The 11,134-nt window shown below is 41.4% G+C and overlaps 2 protein-coding genes across 2 annotated transcripts; both read right to left on the reverse strand.

Annotated features, from left to right (window-relative positions):
• Nucleotides 1–949: 949 nt before the first annotated feature.
• Nucleotides 950–4,203, reverse strand: LOC117350502 (olfactory receptor 1509-like). Its single transcript, XM_033924798.1, has 2 exons — nt 4,070–4,203; nt 950–1,914 (listed from the first exon to the last, which is right to left on the reverse strand). The coding sequence occupies exon 2, from the start codon at nt 1,895–1,897 to the stop codon at nt 950–952; it is 948 nt and encodes a 315-aa protein (XP_033780689.1). The 5' UTR covers nt 1,898–1,914; nt 4,070–4,203.
• A 4,107-nt stretch (nt 4,204–8,310) lies between these two features.
• LOC117350785 (olfactory receptor 1509-like) lies at nt 8,311–9,687 on the reverse strand. Its single transcript, XM_033925386.1, has one exon. The coding sequence runs from the start codon at nt 9,568–9,570 to the stop codon at nt 8,623–8,625; it is 948 nt and encodes a 315-aa protein (XP_033781277.1). The 5' UTR covers nt 9,571–9,687; the 3' UTR covers nt 8,311–8,622.
• Nucleotides 9,688–11,134: the final 1,447 nt, after the last annotated feature.

Consider the following 11,134-nt stretch of genomic DNA (forward strand, 5'->3'; position numbering starts at 1 on the left):
TATATATTGTTTGCCTTGAAATATAACCACAACAATACACTCCAAAATTTGCCAAAAATCCTAATATAGAAATAACACAAACAGGCAACCTAGTCACATCAAGGTTTGTGAGGGGGACGCTCAGGGCACCAAAAATGGCTCACGACTTACAACCCAAAATTAAATAAATGTAATGTAGATAAAGGGTGAAGGGTGCTCTCAGTGTGAACCATCAGTGATAGGAGCCCAGCTCCGACACTTCACTTCTGGGTCAAGGCGGTAAGCCTCCACCCCCACACCATCATCGAGCACCCTAAGTGTGCTTCAAATTAAAGGGACGAGAGTCCACTGAATCAAACAAATCAATCAATTAAAGTGAGTAAATCAAACTCAACACAGAAAACCTGAGCGACCCCCAAACAAACCCTGCCAGCCAGACCCCCCGGACCACATGACAAAATCACACACCACCATACAAAATTACCAAATGAATACAATACTTATCTGAAAACAAACTAATAAACACAAAACCGCGCCAGGAGAAAAAGGTTCGACCGCGCTGGTTTCGGGAGGAGCCCTTCTTCAGGAACCTGACCCCCGACGGGACACAAACAAAGAGGTCGGCTGGAGGGCGGGCTCCTCCCGACACCAGCGCGGTCGAACCTTTTTCTCCTGGCGCGGTTTTGTGTTTATTAGTTTGTTTTCAGATAAGTATTGTATTCATTTGGTAATTTTGTATGGTGGTGTGTGATTTTGTCATGTGGTCCGGGGGGTCTGGCTGGCAAGGTTCCTTTTTCACTAGGAATAACATAATTCATTCAGTTTTGCTAAACCTTTCAATGGATATTCTATTAAAAATATAATCAACGGTCAAATAATAAGAATTATAAAGAGAAGATTAAAGAATGAAAAAGGAATCATTGAATGTAGATAGTTGACATGATGATGCCATTCTTTAAATGGTCCGAAATCAGTTTATGTGTTTCCTCATACAAGAGATTTTCCTACTTCCCAGTTTCTTCATGGCTTTTCTTGCCCTCTCATTTCTGAGAGTATAAATAATGGGATTTAAAAAAGGGGTCACGATGCTGTAAAAAACAGCAAGTGGTTTATCAATTGCAAATGTCACTGAAGGTCTCATGTAGATGAAAACAATGGGACCATAATACAAAATGACCACCAGTAGGTGGGTGGCACAAGTAGAGAAAGCTTTCTGCCTCCCCTCACCTGAGTGAATTTTTAAGATAGTGGAGATGATGTAGGTGTAAGATATGACCAGCACCAAGAAACAGCTGAGGGCTAAAGATCCACTGTTGACTATATCCACGGTTTCACTAATAACGGTACTAGAGCAAGCCAACATAGATAAGGGTTGGCCATCACAAAGGAAATGATCTAACTCATTAGGACCACAGAACGGCAGCAGGATTATTGGAAGTGATTGTGAAAAGGAATGAAAGAAACCTCCTGCCCATGTAGAAGCTACCAGCAAGAGACAGGTTTGTCTGTTCATTATTGTGGTATAACGCAAAGGATTGCAGATGGCAACATAGCGGTCATAAGCCATCAGGACCAGGTGAAGGCATTCTGTACCTCCGACAAAATGCAAGAAAAACAATTGGGTCATGCAATCAACAAACGAAATAGTTTTGCTCAACAAGAGAAAGAGAGCCAAGGCCCTGGGAACAGTGACTGTGGAAATGCTCAAATCTATTAAAGACAAGTTGCAAAGGAAGAAGTACATAGGAGTGTGCAGTTGAGAGTCCACATATATGGTTATCATAATGAGAAGATTCCCAGCTATAACGAGCAAGTACATCACTAGAAACATCACAAAAAATATTATCTGTAAGTCTGGATTACTAGAAAGTCCGAGAAGGATGAAATGTGTGACTCTGGTTTCATTCCGGACTGCCATTCCTTCCACTTTATCAACTGCAGGGAAAGAGAAACACAAGAGATAGTAGAAGACAGATGCACAAAAAGAAAATTGATATTCATGATAAAGACTAACCCCCTCTTTTACAAAGGCACACTAAGGGCTCCTTTTACAAAGCGCGCTAGCGGGGTTAACGCGCGTGACTTTTCAGGTGGTAGTGGCTAGCGCATCCGGTGGTTTAGCACGCGGTATTACGCACGTTAAACCGCTAGTGCGCCTTTGTGAAAGGTGCCCTATGCATTTTAGCACACGCTAACTGATTTAGCGCGTGCTAAATACTAACGCGCCAATTATAATCTATGGACAGTTAGCGTGTGCTAAAATGCTTAGGGCTCCTTTTACAAAGGCGCGCTAGTGGTTTAACGTGCGTAATACCGCACGCTAAACCGCCGGATACGCTAGCTGCTACCGCCTCCTCTTCAGCAGGCGGTAGTTTTGGGCCAGCTCAGGGGTTAAGCGTGTTATGAAAAGTCACACGCATTAACCCCGCTAGCGTGCCTTTGTAAAAGGACCCCTTAATGAGTTGCCATGTCATATTCTGTCTATAGTCCTTTTTCAATTTCTGACTAAAAACTCACCATTTTGAAATTTCTAATACATCTAAAACATTTCTTTATAATCCCCTTGCTCAGAATCTCTTGTTTGCTATAGTTTCAAGTTTATTAGTGCTTGACATACTGCTTTACATTCTTAAGTGGTTTACATCATGCAATGGCAAAAATTAAAAAGAACAACAAATTAGGGGTGCTAGACAAATCACTTATCCCCCCTTTTAGTAGAGCGCGAAAGCATTTTATAGCACAGGGAGCCGCGCTGAATGCCCCGCGCTGCTCCCGATGCTAATAGGAACTCTATAAGCATTGGGAGTAGTGCGGAGCATTCTGTGTGGCTTCCTGTGCTAAGAAACGCTATCACGCTTTAGTAAAAAGGGAGATTAAACAGCTGCACCAGATACAAAAGGGAAAATAGGGTAGGATTACGTTGCTTAAAAAATAAGAAAAGTGGAGGGGAGGGAAAAATCAAAAAGGACATGCTACAAATTTTATGTCACGCTCAGACTCTAGGTCTCATACTCCTCTCTGAAGAGAAAGGTTTTAAGCATTGATTTGAATATAGAGGAATTAGATTCTTGCCTCAGCATGAATGGCAACGAGTTCCATAACGTTGGGACTACCACTGTAAAAATTGTTTATCGGGTCGTGTCAAAAAATATTTGCCGAATGGAAGGAATTGCAAGAAGGGATTGCTGGGTCAACTGAAGTGGTATGAAAGTAATATACGGAAGCAAGAGTCTATCAATGAAAGCGAGGGAATGGTTAGATAATACCTATCTGGTGAGAAAAAGTATTTTAAACGTTATTCAGTGGTATATGGGTAGCCAATGTGCCTTTTCAGATGTGGGGTGACGTGATCAAATTTTTTGCATGAAAAATCATTTTTACTGCAGTGTTTTGAATAATCTGAAGCCTCCTGATTTGTTTTTGTATAATTCCCTTTTAGAGAGAGTTACAATAATATAGATTTAAAATGACCAGTGAATGGATAAAAATGTTGAGCTTGAAGAAACATTTCCGTACTATTAAACTGATTTGTGCATGGAAGGAGAGTTTATCATCCAGAATAATTCCTAAGAGTTTGATGGTGGATACAATTTGAAGTGGAGTGGACGTGATACAGATTGGATGTTTCTTTTGACCATATTGTAAACTCTGTTGAGTATGAACTGTCCTCTTCTATGTGCCTGCTCAGTGATGTACATGAGGGGCAGGAGAAAAGTTCTCAGCCCAACTACGAAGAGAATGATGTGGAGCAATGAAACTTACACTTTTCTTGACATTTTTCATTTCATATCATTGAAACGAAATGTGTCAAGAATAGTGTGGAATATCTTGTAAGTTTCATGACTCCACATCATTCTCTTGGGCTGAGAACTTTTCAGTGGTCCCCTCGTATACCTGGTAGTGTTTTAGAAATGATAAAGAGTAATAAGAACCAGACATTTCTGGTCTCAAATTCTATAATTTTTTAGGCTTAGCTACAACTTAATATGTTCAAGACACACTCCTTATCATACCCCCAAAGTTACCATTACCCCCAAATGGATCTTTCTTCCTGTACATTCTTACTCTTGTAGACCTCTCACATTCATACCTTAGTGACCTATCAGAGGCCTCATTCACGTGTTGGATTATGATCTCTTCAAGATACTTCCTTTCGGATAAAATTAGATTTCAAAATATAGTCTCATAGGTTCATGAAAGGAATTTGTTGACTCCATCAGATTGCTCATTGCCTCAGAGCAAGCTCTACGTGGTAATCCTAAAGATGATGCTAATCTGTAGTCAAATGAAGATCTCATTATAAAACTTCTATCCCAATCCTACATATCAAGATCAGAAAAAATTCTTAGTTCACCACATTTCTTCTATGAAATCGACTCACCGTGTGAGATCCACTGGCTTCCTCACCCCACACTTAAGTACAGTTTATAAGTTCTCTCAAGATGTTATTTAAGTAAATGGCAAGTGAGGTGGGACAAGGAACATGAAATTGAACAAAACAGAAAAGGCCTGATTCCTGAAATGCACATCCTTATTGCAGGTGGTGGTAGGCGTTCTACCATCGTCCGGCAGCCAATCGGGATGCACATTTTTAGAAAAAATTGAGTGAGGACAGACACCTACTTTGTAGCTTCTATAGCATATCTATAGAAACATATAGAGACTCTTAAGCATGCCCAAGGTGAGGCATGGACATGGTTTCACCCGGAAGTGGCCTTGGGCATGCTTAAGCATCCCTATGCATCTCCATAGGTGTGAGACAGATGCCTTAAATGTAGGACTGCAAAATGCTGGTCTAAATTTAAGGCATCTGTTTGGCGAGATAGACATGCAATCAGCATCCTATAGAGAATAAGTCCTGAAATGAAGATCTGACCTAATCTAAATCTTCAATTTCTGGGTCACTCTATGCCTATCTAGGCTGACAGCATCTTACAAATCAATGGAGGGAGTCCAGAGAAGAGCGACAAAACTGATAAAAGGTATGGAAAACTTCTCATACGCTGACAGATTGGAAATGCTGGGGCTATTCTCCCTGGAAAAGCGGAGACTTAGAGGAGACATGATAGAAACCTTCAAAATCCTGAAGGGCATAGAGAAGGTAGACAGGGACAGATTCTTCAGACTGTGGGGAACCACAAGTACAAGGGGGCACTCGGAGAAATTGAAAAAGGACAGGCTTAGAACAAATGCTAGGAAGTTCTTTTTCACTCAGAAGGTGGTGGACACATGGAATGCGCTTCCGGAGGTTGTGATAGGCCAGAGCACGCTACAGGAGTTCAAGGAGGTCTAGATAGGTTCCTAAAAGATAAGGGGATTGAGGGGTACAGATAGAAGTAGAGGGGATTGAGGGGTACAGATAGAAGTAGAGGGGATTGAGGAGTACAGATAGAGGTAGGTTATAGAAGTGGTCAGGATCCACTTCACAGGTCATAGACCTGATGGGCCGCCGCGGGAGCGGACCGCTGGGCATGATGGACCTCTGGTCTGACCCAGTGGAGGCAACTTCTTATGTTCTTATGTTTAGGAATTACAACAATGAAATATAAAATAAGCCTTAAATTATGAGGTAGATACCAGACAGGAGATGTAGTAAGCATTCAATAGAGGGGAACATTGAGCTGTCATTAGAATTACAGGACAGCGGTTTGAAGTATAATACAGTTGAGTTAGATATTAGTTTATGTAGATTTTAAGTAGGGAACTCTGTAGGTTACTGTGGAACAGCATATATACTGAAATCGGAAGAAAAGCCTGCTGCTAATTAAGGATCATAATATATCCTTTATCCTGATCCTAAATAAATATTCTTTTGGTGTTTCCTAGCTTTACTCTCTTGCTGAGGTATATTTACAATATTACGGTACATTTTAATACTTTTGTTAGAAGACTGAAATTTAAAAGCTACATAAACCAGAAAGCTAAATGTAAAAAAAGATACTTACAATATATTAATTGGAATCCGTCACCTGAATTGATGATTTTTGCTTTGCTCATTTCAAAATACCAAATATAATCCTGTATATTACAGAATCTCCACTAACGTATACAAGCCGAAGATTTTCTTAGGCAGCAAAGTAATATACTTAAGCTGTATTTGGGCCTCTTGGGATTATAAGCTTTGAGGATCTCAAAAGAAGCAGGTGGTTAAACAATGCTTTACACTATTCCCCAGCACATCTATGAAAAAAAAAGTTTCAAACCAATTGAGTGCATTTGGTAAGTCTTACTTGCAAAACACAAGGGGGTGCTGAAAAGTTCTCTCAGACCAACCAACCAACTTCCTAAATTCTGAGCGTTATTTCGCCACTGTCGCTGTAAAGAGTGTTATCTTATTTCATTAAGTGCCAATTTGCAGAAATAAAATTCAATGTTTTGGCATTATTTCAGATCATTGATTAAATTATATCCAAGTCATTCTCTTCTTTGTTGGGTTGAGAACTTCTCGGCACTCCCTCATAGATAGAAGTCTTTTTCTCAATTTTTCCTCTCAAAATTTCAAAGCATATCTGGATTTTTTAAGAACCAAAAGAATAAGTCATTTGTAGAAAAGAGATGTGCATTATTTCTTACTCAGTGTTCCTTCAAAGGCACACCACAGTACTTTGGCAGTGCTTCTATATTGCTTTCAATCATGAGAGTCAGCTTGGTCCCCTGAAAGTCCCATAGAACTTGTTTGCCCTTTGCAATTGAAACTGGCATGTTGAAGGAAAGTCTCCATGGTAGAAACATTAGCTGAGGACTTTCACACACCGTAGAACAGAGATGGGCAACATGCAATGTGCTTACCAGTGAACTTTATGACTGGTTTAAAGAATGTTTATTTCTTTTACGGAGTGCCCACCAAGACAGACAAGGAAAAATGCTTGTGTACCTGAATAAATTAATGTGAGCATTCTGAGCTCCCCTGAGAGAACAGTATAGAAAACTAGATAAATAACTTCTGTCAAATAATCATTTTTAAACTCCCTTTAATATTTCTTTTAAAAAACCACAATTATTTGATGGAATCACAAAAACAGGAAGGAGGGATTCAGATCAGCAGAGAGAAAAAAAAGTTTGCTTCTTGAGACATAATACTTCCAAAAAATCATTTAGGAGCCATCTTACTAATGGGTCCTTTTACTAAGCTGGGTTGACAAACAGCACTAAATGTCAAGCTACCTGTTCTATTCCTAAGGGTGGCTGGACGGTGCAGCTTAGTCAATGGACTTGTAAAACAGGAAAGACATCTTACTGTGAGATTTTTCTAATGCAGCAGTAATTAAGGCTTTTTTTTTTTTTTTTTAGATCATGCACACTGATCCTTCTAAGCTAAGTGGGTGTCATCCAACTGCATTGCTACCATTAGGGGGCAGCACTTCAATACTGTGCTTTCAATCTCTAGGGATAGACAGGTTTTCTGGAGTCCCATAGAACTTGCCTGTCCCTCACTATTGAAAATGTGATAGTAAAACAGCACCCTCCACTGGCAGGACTGTAGATGGCGGACTCCCACTCAGTTTAGAGGGAACAGAGGATTATGCAGGAATGTTCATATTATTCTACATTACCTCATAAAAGTTAAGGTGGGAGAACTGGCCACATCCTAGTTTAGAGGAATAGGAAGTCCTGTTGAGTTAAATCTGTTAACCAGTTAGCGCTCGCCAATATAAACACGGCAGCTGGTTAACGCTTACATACTCATTCTCAACTCATGACAAACACTCTCAAAAGATTTTTTGAAAACAAACAAACAAACATGTGGGTTAGGTCACGCTAACAGGCAAAATACCTTCAGTAGGGCAAAGACTGCTTATATAACTTAAATCTACTGATGGTTCCAGTTTGGTGCAAAGGACAGGGGATGCTTTTTCTGTGTGGTTGCAAAGTGGTTTACATATTCTAGACAGGTTCTTATTTTGTGCCTGAGGCAATGATCTGCTAAGTGACTTGCACAGAGTCATAAGGAGCAGCAGTGAGAATCAAACTCACAACCTCAGGTTGCTAAGGCGGCTTCTCCAACCACCAGAAAACTCCTCCACTCTGGGATAGAATTTTAAGTCTCCAACATCGGTATGAAATACAAGTCCACTTCAGAAGGTGATATGAGGGGTTAAAACACCATGCAGGAGACAAAGCACATGAGAGGGTCCAATGAAAAAGGAGATAACAATTTGATGGTCAAAGTACAATGAACTTCAAATTTTTTCACATCCAACCCCCCCCCCCCCTCCCCATTCAGGTCAACATCTGCATATTGGTTAGCAGGCTAGGATCACCATACAGTATCCATACTGTAAAGTATCAAACAGTGAAAGCATTCTTGAAAAGCAAGTTTAATAGATTGGTTTATTCGATCATTATATATAAGTACAGTACCTTAGAATGAAACTAGTACAAAATCGTAAAAACAATATTTTAAAAGAAAACAATCAATGCATGTTAAATGATCACATAAGGGTACTCGAAGAAGACGAGGTTCCTTTTTCACTAGGAATAACATAATTCATTCAGTTTTGCTAAACCTTTCAATGGATATTCTATTAAAAATATAATCAACGGTCAAATAATCAGAATTATAAAGAGAAGATTAAAGAATGAAAAAGAATCATTGAATGTAGATAGTTGACATGATGATGCCATTCTTTAAATGGTCCGAAATCAGTTTATGTGTTTCCTCATACAAGAGATTTTCCTACTTCCCAGCTTCTTCATGGCTTTTCTTGCCCTCTCATTTCTGAGAGTATAAATAATGGGATTTAAAAAAGGGGTCACAATGCTGTAAAAAACAGCAAGTGGTTTATCAATTGTAAATGTCACTGAAGGTCTCATGTAGATGAAAACAATGGGACCATAATACAAAATGACCACCAGTAGGTGGGTGGCACAAGTTGAGAAAGCTTTTTGCCTTCCCTCACCTGAGTGAACTTTTAAGATAGTGGAGATGATGTAGGTGTAAGATATGACCAGAACTAAGAAACAACTGAGGGCCAAAAATCCACTGTTGACTATATCTACGATTTCACTAATAACGGTACTAGAGCAAGCCAACATAGATAAGGGTTGGCCATCACAAAGGAAATGATCTAACTCATTAGGACCACAGAATGGCAGCAGGATTATTGGAAGTGATTGTGAAATGGAGTGAAAGAAACCTCCTGCCCATGTAGACGCTACCAGCAAGAGACAGGTTTGTCTGTTCATTATTGTGGTATAACGTAAAGGATTGCAGATGGCAACATAGCGGTCATAAGCCATCAGGACCAGGTGAATGCCTTCTGCACCTGCAATTAAATGCAAGAAAAACAACTGAGTCATACAGTCTCTGAAAGAGATTGTGTTTTTTAGCAAAAGAAAGAGAGCCAAGGCCCTGGGGACAGTGACTGTGGAAATGCTCAAATCTATTAAAGACAAGTTGCAAAGGAGGAAGTACATGGGAGTGTGCAGTTGAGAGTCCACATATATGGTTGTCATAATGAGGAGATTCCCAGCTATAATGAGCAGGTACATCACTAGAAAGAGCACAAAGAATAATATCTGTAAGTCTGGATTATTAGAAAGTCCGAGAAGGATGAAATGTGTGACTCTGGTTTCATTCCGGACTGCCATTCCTTCCACTTTATCAACTGCAGGGAAAGAGAAACACAAGAGATAGTAGAAGACAGATGCACAAAAAGAAAATTGATATTCATGATAAAAACTTATCAGTCCTTTTACTAAGGTACGGTTGCAGATTTAGCGCGCACTAATCCATAAGCACACCATAGTAGAAGAGGACCTTAATGAGTTGCCATGTCATATTCTGTCTCTAGTCCTTTTCAATTTCTGATGAAAAACCCACCATTTTGAAGTTTCCAATACATTTTAAGCATTTCTTTATAATACCCTCGCTCAGAATCTCTTGTTTGCTATAATTTTAAGTTTAAAGGGGGCACCCAGTTTAAATTGGGTGGCTAATAACATTGGGCAAAAGCAAAGCCCAAAAGAAAATTTGGTGGGGGCAGGAAAAAGGAGAAGGGTTAGGGTGGGGGCGGAAAGGAAAGAATAGGATTAGTGGGAGTGAGGAGATCGGGGATTGGCTAAAGGAGAGGTGGGAAGGGAAGGAATGGGATTGGGAGTTGAGTTTGGGCGGGTAAAAAATAGTTTTGTGGGAGAGGGGAAGAAGAGGGTGGTGCGGGAGGAGTCGGCGTTCCCCTTCTTCTCACCCAAGCGGGTAGGAGATGGGGCAGAGGAGTACATGGTGGAGATGGGTGTTTGGGGAGATGGTTGGGGGGGTGGGGCTCGCAGCTGGAGGATGGGCCTAGAGGAGAGCATTTTATTACAAATGGTTTGAAAGTTAATATAAATGAGATAGGAGTTTAATTATGTCCTTGTGGCCGCACCGCCACGAGTTGAGGTGGCTTGACGACACCGTGGGTCATCGGCGAATGTAAAGGAGGATAGGTGGAAACTGGGGCTAGTTCGATACTGATTAGCACCAGGAATTGATTCAAGAAATTTGAAAAATTGTTTGAGAATTGGTTGTATGTTAAATGTTATAATCAATTGAGTATTGAAGATGATGTTAAATAAAGCTGCGGCCAACTTTTTTGCCAATTAAAGAGCGTATTTGAATTATTTGAAAAGGGCGGTGGGGAATATGAGAGATACCGTATTTTCACGCATATAACGCGCGCGTTATACGCGTTTTTACCTACCGCGCATACCCCTCGCGCGTTATATGCGTGAGCGCGGTATACGAAAGTTTTCAAACATAGTTCCCACCCCGCCCGACGCCCGATTCACCCCCCCAGCAGGACCACTCGCACCCCCACCCCGAACGACCACTCGCACGCGCTCCCACCCGCACCCGCATCCACGATCGGAGCAAGAGGGAGCCCAAGCCCTCTTGCCCGGCCGACTCCCCGACGTCCGATACATCCCCCCCCCCCGGCAGGACCACTCACACCCCCACCCCGAAGGACCGCCGACTTCCCGACAATATCGGGCCAGAAGGGAGCCCAAACCCTCCTGGCCACGGCGACCCCCTAACCCCACCCCGCACTACATTACGGGCAGGAGGGATCCCAGGCCCTCCTGCCCTCGACGCAAACCCCCCTCCCCCCCAACGACCGCCCCCCCCAAGAACCTCCGACCGCTCCCCCAGCCGACCCGCGACCCCCCTGGCGACCCC

This window comes from Geotrypetes seraphini, chromosome 16 (assembly GCF_902459505.1).
Source record: "Geotrypetes seraphini chromosome 16, aGeoSer1.1, whole genome shotgun sequence".
In the NCBI taxonomy this organism is placed as follows: Eukaryota; Metazoa; Chordata; class Amphibia; order Gymnophiona; family Dermophiidae; genus Geotrypetes; species Geotrypetes seraphini.